The following is a 16,901-nucleotide window of genomic DNA, read 5'->3' as shown; positions in this document are numbered from 1 at the left end:
TGTTAAGAGACTTTAATCAACTGTAAAACTAAAAAATATTATTTTAAGAGTGGGTAAAACTAATTAAATGAAAAAACCCCAAAAGTAGAACTATTTGCAATTTTGGTACAACTATTATACTTGGTATAACTATGTGTGAACACTAAGTGTGAACACACATATTGCATATGTGGCAATACAATTCATGAATCTCTTCTTAACCAAACCGAATGAGTTTTGTCTAGTTCTACTTGTTCAATCAAATCCAACTACTTATTCATGGAGTCGATGCAGTCACTCACGGTTGGCTTGTACTTCTTCCTAAGTTGGTTTATCGCCGCCGTCATTCCGGATTTTCTTATTATTGTTGAGTCGTTCATCTCCGCTGTTTCTTCTTCCTTATTTGGTTACAGAGATCGCTCGCCATTGATTTTGCTCATCATCGTTGAGTCGTTCATCACCGTTGTTTCTTCTTCCTGAATTGGTTACAGAGGTCGCTCGCAGTTGAGTTGTTCATCGTCGTTGAGTCGTTCATCGTCGCCATTGTTTCTACATATTATTGTTGAGTTGTTCGTCGTTGTTGAGTCATTCACTGTGAATGCTGCTGAAACTATTTCATCTCTACACTACTGAATGATCCAAATTCTCTAATTTACCGGATAGTTTTACATACTAGTATTAAATAGAAAATCTTACTAGTTTTATCTAGTTCTACTAATATTTCAAAATTACACTAGTTTTACCTAGTTATATCCATAAAATCAAATACAAACATAAACCCAAAAATCACAATTTTCGTTCATCGTCGTTGAGTCATTCTCTGTGAATGCTGCTGAAACCATTTCATCTTACTAGTTTTATCTAGTTGTACTTGTATTTTAAAATCACAATAGTTTTACTTAGTTATACTAGTTATACTCTGAAATTCAAATACGAACATGAACCCAGAATTCCCAAATTATAATCTCAAAGTTTGTATTTTAGACCCATCTTGATTATCAATTGAACACCATAACAGAATATCTAGTTTCTCAAGTTTTACAAAATCGTTTTTGAGATTGCAGTTTTAATTTCAAAACTTTCTCAGCTTTTAGGGATTTGATCTAGTTTTGAAAGAGAAAGAATGGAGCCGTCGTTTCTTCTTTCTGGGTTGGTTCCAGAGATCGTCCCCCTCGCCGTTGTTGTTCATCGCCGACACGAAGAAAATGAAAAGAGTTAGAAAAAGGAAGAAAACGATGAAATTAAAAAATTTGTTTAGTTTTTTTATATATTTTTGTTTTAGTTTTAAGTATATTTTTTATATATTTTGTATTAAATCCAATAGATCTTGGGTGGGTGGATTAAATCCAGGTTTTCAATGTAATTGTTTTGTTTTTTCTAGGGTAACATAGTAAAATACCAGTTTCTGGAATTAAAAATAATTAAAAAGAAAATCTTTTTATAGAAGGGAGTTTTGAGATTGTCAGAAAATTTTTAGGGACGTTTGAGATGATTACTCTTTAAGCTAATATGAAAATCCGATTTTACTCTTCAATTTATTTTACACGATTGAATTGATTTAATTTCTCATTATTTAAATATTGAATTAACTAAAAGAAAAAAAAATTAAAATGCGAAACAGAAAAAAAAACAATCAAGCGAGCTTCCTGCTCGACGTCGTTGATTCTTCGTCGGAGCTCTCCATTACCGCCGTTTCATCACATTGTTGAGTCGAATCAAGCTCTCCTTCATAATGCAAGTGCATTCTTCAACAAACATAAGGATAATTGAATTAGATTATGTTTTGGAATTTTAAAATTTAGATTGGATTTTGCTTGATATGCTTAGCAAATTGGGTTCTTTTACCATGGTTTATGGACCGACTAAGCTATTAGTTGATAAGAAATGGATCTTACGGTTGAATTGCAGTGAATTGTAGAGATTAGAACAAGCTCCTAGATTCGATTTTGAGTTATCACGCTAATAAAAATGGTAAAATTGGTAAAACTAATTAATATAGTACAACCAGTAAAACTAGTAGTATTACTAATTTATTTATTTTTGAATTTGTTTGGCAGGATACAATGTACGAGAGAGTCAACATACATTTTAAGTGTGGAGGTCGCATGTACAATATAATAGACAAGAGTGATATAAAATTGTAAAACTGGCTGGTAGGATTCTAAATACAGATATTTTCTCGATTAGAAGGCACAACAAGATGCACACATGCTCAAGCACTCCAATGGTTGTTATTTAGAGATTCTTTTAATTTTCGTGTTTGATTCATGTAGTACTACTTGCTTATGTCACAATAATCATGAACATTAATTTAAAGTCTAGTACTGTTTGATTTTTCATTCAAAAGATGTGTCTATACTGGGAAAACTGGTTAAATTAAACTAAATGGTAAAACTGGTAATACTAGTAAAACTGGTAAAACTGTATTAAAAAATGAAAGTAATCGAATTAAGAATTGATAAAAAAAAACTAACAATGAATGTTTATATGTTAACTAAGGATGAATAATGTTTAAATGTTTCTATAATGAATAATTATAATTTTGAATTGTTATGAAAGAGGCTAAACAGTTGTTTCCTTATACTTTTAAGATCACTTTGTAAATAATAACCAAGTTAGGATGACAAAGTTATGAAATTGAAGTTTTATAACATATGAATGCATAAGAAACTCATAATTATAGGTTGATAGAGTTTAATGAACTGTAAAACTAAAAAAAATAATTATAAGATTAGGTAAAACTAATTTAATTGAAAAAACCTAAAAGTAGAACTATGGGCAAGATTGGGGATACTGGTAACTTGGTATAACTATAGTGTGAACACACTTTTCTTGCCCACGTGGCTACCCACATGTTTTATTTTTTTCTCTTCTCATCCTCGTCTTTTCCATCCACTCATTATCTTCTCTTTTCTCTTATTATTTTCACTCTCTTCTCTCTCTATTCATTCCAGTCCTTCTCATTCTCGATCAATCTCCAAGTTTGCTCTTTTGTCATTTCTCTTGTCAAAAGATGGAGGCTTTTGAGACGGACTAATACTATGTTGATCATTTGTTTTGTATGAATTCTCTATGTACTCGTCCTTTGTTGTGTATGAATTCTTTAAGTTTTCCAAAATCAAAACAAGACAATTTTTTTATACCAAATTTTACTAAGTTTTCTAAAATCATAACGAGACAACTTACTGTTACCAAGTTTTCCAAAATCAAAACGAGACAACTTACTTTTACAAAGTTTTTCAAAATCAAAACGAGAAAACTTACTTTTACCAAGTTTTACGAAGTTTCCAAAATTAAAATGAGACAACTTACTTTTACCAAGTTTTCCAAAATCAAAACGAGAAAACTTACTTTTACCAAGTTCTCCAAAATCAAAATAATATATCTTTTACAATGAATCAAAATCAAAATGAGTCAACTACAAATACACCATTTACAAAAAACTTCTTTAATGTGACACCTTAATCTTCTTGTTATACTCCACCGGCAGAAAGTACATTCTCAGAGGTTGTAGTGCTATCAATTCATCATCAAATTCATGTAACACACAGTTTTATCAAATATTACCAACTTATACCCAGAGATATAGTTCTACCTATATATATACCAGTTTTTCGACAAATATGGTTCTACCTAGTTATACCAGTTTTCCAATAAACATAGTTCTACCTAGTTATACCTTTTTATCCCTTCTTTCGACTTCCTCACCATCTCCATTAACAACCGGAGTGAGAGACACCCTCTCATCTTCGAGCTCCTCATCTTCTTCATTCATTCGGAGTTCCTCCAATTCAACATGTGTGGAGGTGGCCGCCCAATCCAAACCTTCTTCGTTTTGAGTATTTAGAACAAATTTTCTTTTCTTATGTCTCGTCCATTTTGTCTTTGCTATAATTTTGAGAAATCCTTATTTTTGAGGAGAGATCGATAACGGAACCCTAATTTTTCAAGAACATAGGGGAATAGAGTTGAGAAGTTCTCGAGGGAAATAATCCTGAGAAAAGAAGATTGGATTGCCAAAAAAAAACTAAGGAAAATAGAAATCGGGTTGTAGACCTCAAGTATTTCTGGGTGGAGGAAAACACTTAGGTATTTTATGTAATTTTTGATTTATTCTTAGGATAAAACTGTAATTTTGTTTGTTTTCGATTTAAAAATAATTCAAAAAGAAAATGATTTTATAAGGGGGAGTTTTGAGATTTTCATATCAGTTTTAGGGACTTCTCAGACGATTTTTCAACAAATTAGTGGTTTCCATCCACTCTAACTGGTATTGGTATATAAGAGCTATCTTGCATTGCATAAGCTTATATAAGTTCATAGTGCACCACACAAGCTACAATGAACAGAAAACGCATAAATTGAAAACCCATTTCAAATAGAAGAAAAACAAAAAAATGTCTTGAAAGTATCAACCCCAACGGTCCCGGGTCCTCATCTTAGTTCTTTTGTTATTGCGGTTTTGTGGGTCAACATCCAATCTTCTTAAAACATAAGCTAAAGACATTATAAATTTCAGTTTATACATAAAATTATGCCTGTGTGAATAATATAGTTACTTTTAAAGAAAATTTAATAAACTTAGTTATATAACATTGATGTTTGTTATTAATTCAAAATCATTATAATGGTGTTTTGCCAATTTGAAATGGACATATCATAGGCTAACTCGCGACTTATGTTTCTTTTTGGACTTCTTGAGTTACTTCATAGAGTGGGACAAAAATTATATGAATGATAACTAAAATTCGTTCCAAACTGAAACCTAAAATGACTCTATTTTAATTGTTCAATTTCCTAACTGCACTTTTAAAATCATGAATAATTAAAGGTAATGTACAAAGATTGATATCCACACAAACACTAAATCATTATTGTTGTTTTGAGATCTTTATAGAAAAAAATCTTGAATCTAACTCTTATCTTAATAGTTTCCACCGCATTTTGTAAAACCGCAAATTCTCAACCACGAATATAAAGATTCTAATGAATAAAGTAAAAGTTTTGGAAGCTTTACAACAACAAGATTTTGACCTCATATAAGAAGCGGAAAGCAGACTTCTGACAAAATTTCCAAGACTACGACGAATCAGCCCACAAATTTTGCTAGAGTTATAACTTTGAATAGGACTAAAAGATTATGAAACCAAAATTCATCAGTTCAAACTGAAACCTAATTTAGTAATTTTTACTATAAAACAAAGTATAACTCTATCTTATCCTTATGAGTTTATTTTCTCCCTGCACCTTTTAATTCAAGAATTAGTAAAGAGAAAATATGAAGATTAGTATCCACACAAACACTAAATCACTATGTTAGCTTTAAGGTTCTTATGGAAAATTTTTCAAATATAACTCTTCTCTTATTTGTTCATTTTTTCACCGCACACTTTTACTTTATGAAAGCTTAAACGTTTTCGAAACATAAACATAAAATTTCAACAAATTATAAAAGTAAAATTTCTGGAAGCGCCACACCGACGAAATTTTAAAAGCTTTTAAGAATTTTTGATATTATTTAAAGAAGCAGAAGGCGAACCTCGGACGAACTTTTCAAAGCTACGACGAAACGGCCCACGGATTGCGGATTTTCTTAATTTTAAAAAGGAACTAGTGTTACCCTCTCACTTCTTGTATCATCTTTTTAGACCACACAATCTCAATTCAACTTCTTAAAAGTAAAATATCTGCAAGCGTCGGAATAACGAGATTTTGACCTCATTTAAGAAGCGAAAAAAATACATATAACAAAATTTCCAAGACTACGATGAAACTGCCACAAATTTTGGGCTTTCTAGAATTATAAATTCAAATAAGACTAAAAGATTATGAAACCAAAATTCATCAATTCAAACTAAAACCTAATTTAGTAATCTTATTATGAAAGAAAGTATAACTTTATCTTATCTTTATTAGTTTATTTTCTCATCGCACATTTTTATTCAAGAATTAGTAAAGATAAAATACAAAGATTATTATTCACACAAATACTAAATTACTATGTTAGCTTTAAGGTTCTTATGGAATTTTTTTTTGAATCTAACTCTTATCACCGCATACTTTTACACTATAAAAACATAAATACTTTTGGAACATAAACATAAGATTTCAACAATTTTTAAAAGTCAAATTATTGGAAATGTCACACCGACAAACTTTCAAGAGCTTTTACGAATTTTCTATCTTATTTAAAGAAACAAAAAGGAGACATCCGCTTTAAAAGGTAAACTAAAGACATATTTATAAATTTCTGTTTATACATCAACAAATTATGTATGTGTGAATAATACAATTATTTTTAAAGAAAATTCAATAAACCTAGTTATATAATATTGTTGTTTGTTTTTAATTCAAAAATCACTTTTATGGTGTTTTGCCCGTTTGAAATTTGACATATAATAGGCTAACTCGCGACTTATGTTTCTTTTTGGGCTAATTAAGTTACTTCATAGAGTGGAGAAAAAAATTATATGAATGGTAACTAATATTCATTAATCCAAACTGAAACCTAACTATAAACCAAAATAGTTTTGAGATTTTAGTTAAGGTCTTATAGAAAAAAATCTTTAATCTAACTCTTACTTTAATAGTTTCTACCGCACTTTGTAAAAATGCAAATTTCCAACCACAAATATAAGATTCCAATGAGTTTTAAAAGTAAAATTTCTAGAAGTGTCATAACAACAAGATTTCAACCTCATTTAAGAAGTGGAAAACAGATCTCTGACAAAATTTCCAACTTCCAAGACTACGATGAAGTGACCCACAAATTGTTGACAAAACGGCCCACAACGTGTGGGCTTTTTAGACTTATAACTTTCAATAAAACTAAAAGATTATGAAACCAAAATTCATCAATTCAAACTGAAATCTAGTTTCATAATTTTATTATGAAATATAGTATACCTCTATCTTATCTTTATCAGTTTATTTTCTCACCGCATCTTTTAATTCAAGAATCAGTAAAGATAAAATACGAAGATTAGTATCCACACAAATATTATCTTAGCCTCACAAATACGAAGATAAAATCACTATGTTAGCTTTAGGAAAAAAATCTTCGAACCTAACTCTCTTATTTTTCATATTTTCTATCACACACTTTTACTTTATAAAATCGTAAATAGCTTTTGAACATAAACAAAAGATTTTTCAACAAAGTTTAAAAGTAAAATTTCCGGAAGTGCCACACCGACGAACTTTCAAAACTTTTTGATCTTATTTATTGAAAGAAGCCGAAAGCGGACCTCCGACAAAATTTCCAACGCTACGGCGAAGCGGGCCCGCGGATTGCGGATTTTCTTAATTTTAAAAAGGAACTAAGTGTTACCCGCTCACTTCTTTGCTTCATCTTTCTAGACCACACAATCCCAAATCAACTTCTTTGACTATTTAAGGTTTGCTATTCTCTGAATCTGATTGAAGCTCTTGTCATCTGTATCACAAAACCCTAATTCTACAGTTGCTGTAGCGAAGAACCTTAGCAAACGAAATTGCGCTTCCAATGGTATTTTTTTTTTTTTTCCCCTTTTCCAGGTACACCATTTCTCATGGCAACCCGAAAATCAAAATCTCAACTCTCGTTGCAGGATTACTTGAAATCTGTTGTCCCGACTCAGATTTTATCCGAACGAGGATCAAATCTCGTTGTCATCAACCCAGGTTCTCTTCGAATTTAGGGTTTTTGAGCTATATCTAGGGTTTATCGAAATTGTGTTATGGTAGCCCAAATTCTGATTGGTGCTGGTTTTGATTAGGCTCTGCGTATGTAAGAATTGGATTAGCTATGGATGGGAAGCCTTTCAATGTCCCTAATTGTATTGCTAGATACCACACAGGGAAACCAAATGTTGTTGATCAGGTTTTTGTGAATTTTTGGTTTTTAACTTTTACTTTTTCTGTTCCTTTTGTTTTCTCTTTCGATTAATTTTGAATGGTGTCTTCTTTGTAAAACCCCAGATGCTTAACACTCAGGTTACTACGAATCAACATGTTGACCGTGAGAGAGCTTACAATACTGTAAGAAAACTATTTGGTTTTTGATCTTTGCTGCTTCTGTCACTTTGTTGATTGATTTCTTTTGGTTTTTTTACTGAAAGGCGGCATCGCTGTTGAAGATACCGTATCTGGATGAAAGTTCTTCTGGCTCTGCATCACGCAAGGTAAGTTGAATAGTTTGGTGATGGTAAGTGTTTTTGCTTGATTGTTTGTTAGAAATTGTTCACTTGAGGGAGGTTTTGATTTTGGAATTTTGAGTAATGTGTGAAAAACTGATTGTTCTTGCTTATAAACATTTGAAAGTTTATGCAGATGGGAAGGATCGATGGGTACAATAAACCGAGCACTACAAAGAAAGATACAGTCTTTACTTGGACTGATGTGTATGAGGACGAGCAGATTTCTCCTGTCGCATCAGGTGTCATTCTAGTTTATTATTCTTGTGCTTCAGTTTCCGTCCCTGTCTTACTCGCTTGGTACGCTATGATATTTTCTTTGGTAGACATTATCAGGCTTTGTATCTGCTACATACAGTTGAGCAAATTGTAAGGAATGGTATTCTTCTGAATACACAGAAGCTAGGTGTCTATGTTTAGATTACTTATATACACCAAATTTGCAGAAACTTCTGCTGATAAAGGTGCGGCCAGCGCAACTAAAGCTGCTCCTGATGTTACTGATACTAAAGATGCTAGTGAGAGTAAGCGTAAGTACAAGAAGACGATTTTTGGTGAAGAAGCTATGAAAATATGGCCAAACGAGCCATATTGCATACGCCATCCTATTCGGAGAGGTCACTTCAATGTTTCGCCACATTATTCAGCACAACAGGTGCGTTAGTTCGAATATATCTTCCATCTGTCTTTGTAGAAGGGATTTTTTGGCGTCTTATTGGTACTTCTATTTTTTTCAGGTTTGCGAGGACTTAACCGCTATCTTGGACTGGGTTCTATTAGAAAAACTACATATTTCTAACAGTGAGAGATTCTCTTTTCATGCTGTTCTTGTTGTCCCGGAAACATTTGACAGCCGCGGTAAACTTGTTATGCCTACTGCAGTCTTATTTTCTCAGTTCCATCTAAATATGATTTGATCGATGTGAACTAGTATTCTGATTTGGCTTCATGGTATTATCAGAAATTAAGGAAATGTTAACTATTGTGTTGGGAGGGCTACGCTTTAACTCAGCAGTTGTCCACCAAGAAGGTCTATCCGCTGTTTTTGGGAATGGTTTGTCAACAGCTTGTATTGTGAATATTGGAGCCCAGACTAGTACAGTTGTTTGTATCGAGGTATTATAAGAAAACGAGAAAACATCTTTCTGTTATTATAACTGTTTGAGATTCTCTGTATGTTCATGCTATTTGGTTTGTAGGATGGAGTCTCATTGCCAAATACTGAAAAGATTTTACCTTTTGGAGGAGAGGTAAGAAAATATGTATCATTTCTTTTTTTATTTTCTCTTGAACTACATTGCATACTAAAAGTTCTTCATCTAAATATAAATTTTCAGGATATATGTAGATGCCTTCTATGGATTCAGCGGCATTACCAAAAGTGGCCACAAATACGAACAGATGTTTTGGCAAAGCCAATCGATATGCTGATGCTTAATCAACTTAAGGAGTCATATTGTGATATTATAGTTAGTTGGATTTATCTTCGTGGTTTTATTCTTTTGATAAGGAATATTGAAACTAAGATACTTTTTCCATTCACAGGAAGGAGAAGTGGAAGCTGCTGCAACAGTTCATTCTTATGAGGACGGCATGCCAGCTATGCCTCACAAAACAACTCTCACCTCACTTAATGTAAACAAAAAACAAGATCAAGTCACTATTTTGTTAATGCTTCTTAGTCTTGAAAAGCTTTCCTTTGTTCCTTTCAGGTTCCGCCAATGGGTCTGTTTTATCCTAACCTTTTGGTCCCTGAAGTGTTTCCTCAGCCACCACGTGAATGGTCAGAGTTGATCTTCTAGTGTCCTTTACTTCGATTTAGTTTGGGAGCAAGAGAACTCATGTTATACATTTGCTTATTGTTTAGGTTCCAAGACTACGAGAATATGTTGGAGGACACGTGGAACATGGACTTTGGAGGTGGTGGTAATATGGGATTACCAATGTGGGATAGTTTTGCAGTTTCCCCTTCGAAACCAAAGAAAGAAGAGAAGATTGGTCTCGCTGAAGCCATTACAAGCAGCATCCTCTCTGCTGGTATATGTTGTGTGATGCACTCTCCTGCTATACATAATAAATCAACACCTAACAGAAACCTTTTCCCTTTTTTTTTTGCTGGCTTGTAGGACGCATAGACCTTAGGCGAAAGCTTTTCTCCAGCATTCAATTGGTAGATCCTGCAAACCTTTTTCTTTACACACTCAAGTTTTAGCCATGTAACCTTGTGCTACCTGTAACTGTTCATACCTGAATGTGTTTCTTGGTTACCTTTCTCGTTTGGCTTCTCAGATTGGTGGTGTTGGTTCGACTAAAGGTCTTGTACCAGCTGTGGAAGAAAGGTTTGTTCGTTTCTTAACCAAAAATTCTGTTTTCTAAACATCCAGAAGAAGGCACAACGTTCTTCTATGCACACACCGAACCGTACCTTTTGAAGTAATGTTTGTGTCCCTCTCTCCATTTATACACTGCAGAGTTCTTCGCACAATACCTCCAACTGAAGCTATCAACACTGTGGTGGTTCTGCCGTCAAGAACGGACCCAGCTTTCGTAACTTGGAAAGGCGGAGCGGTACGTAGTGCTTTTCTTTGCAACTTAACTATTCTTGACTTTGGGCATGGCACTGAAACGAATTTTGGAAAACAGATATTGGGAATTCTGGACTTTGGAAGAGAAGCTTGGATTGAGAGACAGGAATGGATGGAAAATGGGATTCATAAAGGCAGTACAAAGAAGTACAAAGACTCTTTTTACATTGAAGGTCAAGCAATGTACTTCATCAACCCCTAGAGTGTGTATATAGGCTTAAGCTTTCTCTGCTTTCTTAGCTCAGAATAAATTTTGTGGAGTATTTTTGATATTGTTTAGTTTTTAATTGTCCTAATTCAGACCAGAAAATTTTATATCATAGTCAAATTTAATTTGCTACAATATTTTGTTTATGATGTATTAAAATTACAAATTATTTATGAATCAACTTTTTCTCACATTCTGTCACATGTTTCTATGATTAATATATATAACACATAAAATTATCAATAAATTAATATATTTAAATTGAACAAAAAAAAGTGTAAAAAATTGAATAAGAACTTAGGAATCTCATTCTGATGAACGAAAACAAGGTTTGTCCAAAAAAAAAAAAACTTAGTAAATATTTTGTCCCACATCGGGAACACGAGAGGGAGGGAGGGAAGAGAAGGAGATATATAAACAAGATGGGCCTTGAAGTTAAAAATTAAAAAGGGTCGGATGGCTATTTATGCCACGCTCAGCCTGAGTTAAAAGGGTGAGTGCTGTATGGCAAAATCAAGACATATGGCCGACATTATTTCTGGAACAACCCATAGGGTTGGCTCGCTCGGCCGACCCTCCGATTCTTAATATATAAAACATTATTATTCTTTGATATATCCTACTTTATAATTGTGTGTGGTGGAATGGAGAGATTAATTAAGAGTTTGCATAATTTATCCGAGGTCCGTTTCAGAATTAGAATGAAAATTGTAAATTCTTAGAAAAAGATTCGTTTTTGAAATTTATTGGAAGCTTGTGTTTCCATTTTAATATTCGGCCTGTCACATATTCTAAGATTTTTGAATTAAAACACAAAAAAATTAATAAATAACATATTTTATCATTTATGAAAATTTAACCAATAAAAAAGAATACTGTAGAAAAATATTATAAACTATTTTTTTTAGATAATGCATACAAACAGAAAAACCTAAAATATTCTATAAAGAGTTAATTAGCTGAATAACCAAATTTACAAATTTAATTAAGAATATAGCATATTAATTGGAAAAATTGAAAGAATAGGATTAGGGATAGATAAAATTACCATTTTGGTGTGCTGGTTATTTGAGATGTGGTGGCCAGTGGTCGGTGGTGGCTGGAGGTCGGAGATCGCCGGAGTTCTCTGAAAGTTGGAGATGGCCGGAGGTCACCGAAGATCGGAGGTGGCCGGAATTTGCCGGAGGTCGAAGATGGCCGGAGTTCACCGGTGGTTGGCCGGAGGTGGTTATCGGCGGTGACCGGTGGTGACCGGTGGTGGTGGTAGTTAGGGAAAAACTAAACCCTAAGGATAATACTTTGTGAACTCTAGAGTATAGAGATAAAGAGGTGGAGATGGTGGTAAAATGGTGGTGGTGGGAAAGGGGTAAAGATGGTGGTGATGTGAAGGTTAAAATTGTATATATTATAGTTTATACACTTTATATCACCTTTTACTGGTTAGAGTAGTTACTCTTTGAATTATATTTTTTTTGTTGATTATACAATGCAATTCCCCTTCTATAAATTGGGACGAAGTGAGTATTTGATACTACAAATGATTAAAAAATGTGAATATTTTTGATAAATTTTTATATAAAAATCACCCAAACTAACTTTGTGATTTATATATTTTTACATTCTAATAATTTGTTATTTTAAATATGTTTAGAAAAGCAGCAACAACATGAATTCTATAAATTTGAAATTATGTATGTGATTAATTGAATTAAATTAATTTCCAAATACTTTCTGATGATCTCTACGGACAAAACAATTTTTGTTTCTTCATATTTTGTGATTAAGGATAAAAGACAAATTCCAGTCACAAAATAAATCAAAGGTTCTTTAATCAAATTATATATATAGAGAAATATAATGAACATATTTTTCTAGATTTTCATCACAGTCTCATTGCTTTTTTGTTACAATTTCTCTAGGGTTGAGGCGCATAAATTAAATAGGCCTCAAGCATAACCTACAAATTAATAGAAAATTCAAAAAATGCAAAAACGTGATAGGGAGATTCAAACTCTTTATATCAAAAACCATACTTACACATATTACCAACTGAGGTGAAATTGTTTGACCTCAACACCGGCTACTAGTGTTCAAGAAAGCATTAGACGGTTTGTAGGCGGTAACCTAGCGTCTAGAACGCCTAATCAGGGCCTAGATGATTTTTAGGTGGTTTATACATTTACAACATAAAACATTATATATAAAATTATGTAAAAATATATGTTAAAAGTAAAAAATAAGAAATCATAAACAAAATTTAGAAAAATACATTTATTCAAGTTACATTAACAACATATGAACATTTATAATTACATATACAGATATAAAACTTAATAATTTAAATGTATGTAGTTAAAAATCAAAAATAAATATTTAAATAAAATCTATGTGATTTTAGGCAGTCTAGTGAGTTATCTAGGCGTTGATGAGCGCTTAGGGCCTATAGCGCGCCTAGGCAGCCGCCGAGACCGCTTTATTGAACACTGCCGGTTATTAATTTTTTTTTATAAACAAGTGTAAATGAAACCAGCTTACTATTTTTTTTCATATTGCAACTTAATAAAATACACACAAAAATTTATAACATATCCACACAAATAGAAAGAGTATATATTTTTTTTTGGACAAACAATAGAAAGAGTATAACTATTGTTTGTTTATTCCAGAAACCAGATTTAACAAAGAAAGAAACAATCACACATCTTCATAAAATATATTCATCCGTACGTGATCACCAATAATACCTGCGTTTTGGGTCATCCCAAAGATCAAGCGCAGCATTCCTTGCATCATTGTCAATACGTGCCTCTAGCTGCATAGCTGCCATCTCGTCTCGCGCCTTCATCAACGACTTTATCCTAGAAGCTGGAGAACTCGCTTCTCCTTCTTCGTCTTCGTCTTGATCTTCTTCTTCTTCCTCTTCATCAGATTCTTGATCTTCGTATGTGGCACATGAATGTACATGTGTTCCATAGTCACATTCCTTGCAGTAATACATCCATAGATCTTCTGAAATAGTTTCTTCACAAACACTGCAAGTGAAGATCGTGTCTTCATGACCTTTACATGGTGTGCAATACAGTAGAGTGAGTGGATGTTCATGGTCTTCACGATCTATGGTCTCAGGGATGAAGGTACATCCCACATGAAGATTGTAGTTGCAGTTTGAGCAATGGTAAGTGAATCCAGATCCGTATTGGTCACACGCGTCACATGTGTAGACGGACCGTTCATCTGGTGGGGAATGGAGCAAGGTCAGAGGGTGGTCCTGGTGGGACTTGTGATGAGTCTCACTAGGAAGGTCGAAACATGACTTGTGTAAGAAGTAATCGCAGTCTGACTTTATACACTTGAAAGCTTGCCCGATCAGCTCGAGCTCGCAGCCAGAGCATGCGGTCTCATCCTCTTCTTTGGCTTTAAAGACACGCAACGGATGGTTGTGGCTAGGGTGCCTCACAGATTGGCGATTAGCCGGTTTGGCCTTTGGTTTTCTTGAAGCCATATAAAAATTTATTGATAAGTGTTTGGTTTTGGTTGATCTGAGGGAGAAGGTTGTGTAGCTATGTATATATACCAAAAAGTTGTGATTTTTACTGCAAGTTTAATAATTGTGCGTTTGTTTTTTTTTAATAATCAATATTAATCAAGTTGTTGTATCATGCTGTTTTGCTAATTTATAATGTTTGGCATATATATATAAGAGACATTTGACATTTGACATTCAAAGCTAAGAGATGAAAATATTTTTAGAAGTTTTTAATATTTTAAGACAAAGATGACTTGTAGAAATAAAAGATTCTAATAAACATCAGATTTCAATTATAGCAGCAACTTGGGCATCTATATGTAGGGAGGATAGGGTTTAAATTAGGTCAATCCCTCTAAGTCAATGCCTACTATCTTGTGCAACTTTCATTTAACAAGATTAAACATAATTTTAAGTACTAAATCATGAAATATTCTTGATATATATACATATTCTTTTTGAATGCCCACCAACAACAATGCAAGTGAGCAAGTTTCAGGGTTATCGTTATCGTTATCGTTATCCCTTTTTGTAAGTCACAGTAAAACATCTATAAATTAATACTATATAAATTAATAAACACTGTAAATTAATAAATTTTGCTAGTTCCAAGTCGGGACAATGTAAAAAATAACAAAATTCGATAAGATAATAAGATAATAATTTTTTTGAAATCTTCATGTAAAATATGGTCCCAATAATATCATAAATTAATAATCATGTAAATTTATATATATGTTGATATAGTAAAGTATGTTTCTCTTAAACCTCATATCTATAAAACAATTTGTTATATTGCATCTTCAAAGTTCAAACTATAATGATATAAAATATTCTATAACATTTCATAAAACAGCTAAAACTTTTTAAAGTTTTCAATTTCTAAATATGCATCATTTATATTTTGATAGTTTGATAGACTATTAAAATATGATAATTGATATTTTTATTCATAAATTTGAATATTTATGTCATGTGTATAAGTGAATTTGTCTATAATATTTGTAATTTATTTTCAATAATATTTTTTAATTATTTCAAATTCAATTCCAATACCATAAAATTTACAGTATTATTTAATTTATAATATTTGTAGTTTATTGTTAAAATTTGTCTATAATATTTGTAATTTTATAATCTTATTTTGCAAAAAATATCTCAATTCAAAATTTTTAAAAATTAAACAATTAAAAATACACCTATGAATTAATAATTATTAATTTACACTATAAAATAATAATTATTAATTTACACTATAAAATAATAATTATTAATTTATAGATAAATTAATATCACTATAAATTAATAAAATATTTTGGTCCCAACATTATTAATTTATAGAGGTTTAACTGTATTTGTATGAAATGATTTTTATTTTTATTTTTTAGCCTTTTGTATGAAACATCGTTATCATTTATCGTTATAGACTCTTTTTTTTTTTCAACCAAACATTAATCAAATTAAAAGATAACTCCAATGTTTGTTGCCCAAATCGGAGGAAAAGAGTTTACAAATGAATTTTCAGAAAATAAAGTTCTTGACGAACGGGCAAGACAATCTGCCCTAACGTTGAACTCTCATGAGATCATGGTCAGGGAGAAGGAAGAGAAAGAAGTTCTGAGCAAAAATAACTCTTCCAACAGATTCGAGAAAGCGGGCCAATCATCAGGCGTCTGCACCATCGCTACTACTTCTGCACAATCCGTCTCGAAGTTCTGAAAGACAACTCCAGCCGCCAACAGTGACTCCATGGCCCAGATCAAAGCTTGTAACTCTGCGTGTAAGGATGTAGGACCGCGTCTATGATTCCGTGCGCCGAGAAGACGCGTCGAATCTTCACCACTACAACACCACCAGCCGAGGCCCTGAAAAGGGTCTTAACCTTTTCATGAACAATCAATCTGACACCAGGGAAATGACCCCTTGTCCTCCAACAACGGCGGGGGATGCAGATAGCTCCCCGAATAAGATTTGGCCTCCTCCCACAACAATTTATCATTATTCGCTTAATTTAAGATATCCATCGGCTCGGCCGCTAAACCCTGGAATACTTTTTTATTCCGATCTTTCCATAGTGACCAAAGAATCCAGGGAAGACTAGAAACTATATCAGTATCTCCCGATTGGGGAGCCGCCCGCCAGAAAATAAAATCTAAATTTGCATAGATTGAACCATAAGGGAAACCATCCGGAACTAACAATACCGGGGACAACGCCCAAACATCTCGCGAACGAGGGCACTCAAAAAGAGCGTGATTTATAGTTTTTGTTGCAGACGCACACCGTTTGCACAGAGGATCACACCGGACACCCCTGTGCACAAGCCGTTTTAACACTGGAAGAGAACCCGAGGCAACCTGCCAGAAGAAATGTTGAACCTTCGGGAGAACATTAAGTTTCCACGATTGGGTCCTAAGGGCCATACATGT

At 32.9% G+C, this 16,901-nt stretch overlaps 1 protein-coding gene, 1 non-coding gene and 1 pseudogene across 7 annotated transcripts; 2 read left to right on the top strand and 1 right to left on the bottom strand.

The window, feature by feature from the left end:
• The first annotated feature begins 7,119 nt into the window (after window positions 1-7,119).
• LOC104760603 (actin-related protein 9) lies at window positions 7,120-11,081 on the top strand. 5 transcript variants are annotated; one of them, XM_010483553.3, is made up of 18 exons: window positions 7,120-7,376; window positions 7,516-7,641; window positions 7,737-7,840; window positions 7,939-7,998; window positions 8,079-8,141; window positions 8,290-8,395; window positions 8,600-8,808; window positions 8,891-9,011; window positions 9,115-9,269; window positions 9,353-9,403; window positions 9,491-9,622; window positions 9,699-9,788; window positions 9,866-9,936; window positions 10,021-10,190; window positions 10,280-10,323; window positions 10,443-10,492; window positions 10,625-10,721; window positions 10,797-11,081. In XM_010483553.3, exons 2-18 carry the CDS (start codon window positions 7,530-7,532, stop codon window positions 10,938-10,940), a joined length of 1,779 nt encoding a protein of 592 aa, XP_010481855.2. In that variant the 5' UTR covers window positions 7,120-7,376; window positions 7,516-7,529; the 3' UTR covers window positions 10,941-11,081. The 5 variants fall into 5 exon arrangements, with proteins under 5 accessions (XP_010481855.2, XP_087355406.1, XP_010481854.2 ...); XM_087499280.1 differs by having other exon boundaries at window positions 7,144-7,486; window positions 7,569-7,641; XM_010483552.3 differs by having other exon boundaries at window positions 7,248-7,376; window positions 8,281-8,395.
• Window positions 11,082-11,390: 309 nt separating this feature from the next.
• LOC147921540 (U11 spliceosomal RNA) lies at window positions 11,391-11,526 on the top strand. Its single transcript, XR_015589953.1, has one exon. It is a non-coding gene; the product is annotated as a U11 spliceosomal RNA (small nuclear RNA).
• Window positions 11,527-13,463: 1,937 nt separating this feature from the next.
• LOC104760602 (protein VACUOLELESS GAMETOPHYTES pseudogene) lies at window positions 13,464-14,481 on the bottom strand (annotated as a pseudogene). The gene has a single exon (XR_015589379.1). The product of XR_015589379.1 is annotated as a protein VACUOLELESS GAMETOPHYTES pseudogene (transcript).
• Between the last annotated feature and the right edge of the window lie 2,420 nt (window positions 14,482-16,901).

This window comes from Camelina sativa, chromosome 18, assembly GCF_030686135.1.
Source record: "Camelina sativa cultivar CO46 ecotype springtype chromosome 18, ASM3068613v1".
NCBI lineage: Eukaryota > Viridiplantae > Streptophyta > Magnoliopsida > Brassicales > Brassicaceae > Camelina > Camelina sativa.
The sequence above is the reverse complement of the archived record's forward strand: the minus strand, read 5'-3'. Positions and strand labels throughout refer to the sequence as shown.

Excerpts from the sequence above, each read along its gene's own strand:
- LOC104760603 (XM_010483552.3), top strand. The coding sequence starts at position 7,530 with ATGGCAACCCGAAAATCAAAATCTCAACTCTCGTTGCAGGATTACTTG. Across the intron at positions 8,142-8,280 it reads CTGGCTCTGCATCACGCAAG|TTTATGCAGATGGGAAGGAT; the intron begins GTAAGTTGAATA and ends AACATTTGAAAG. Across the intron at positions 10,722-10,796 it reads TAACTTGGAAAGGCGGAGCG|ATATTGGGAATTCTGGACTT; the intron begins GTACGTAGTGCT and ends TTTGGAAAACAG.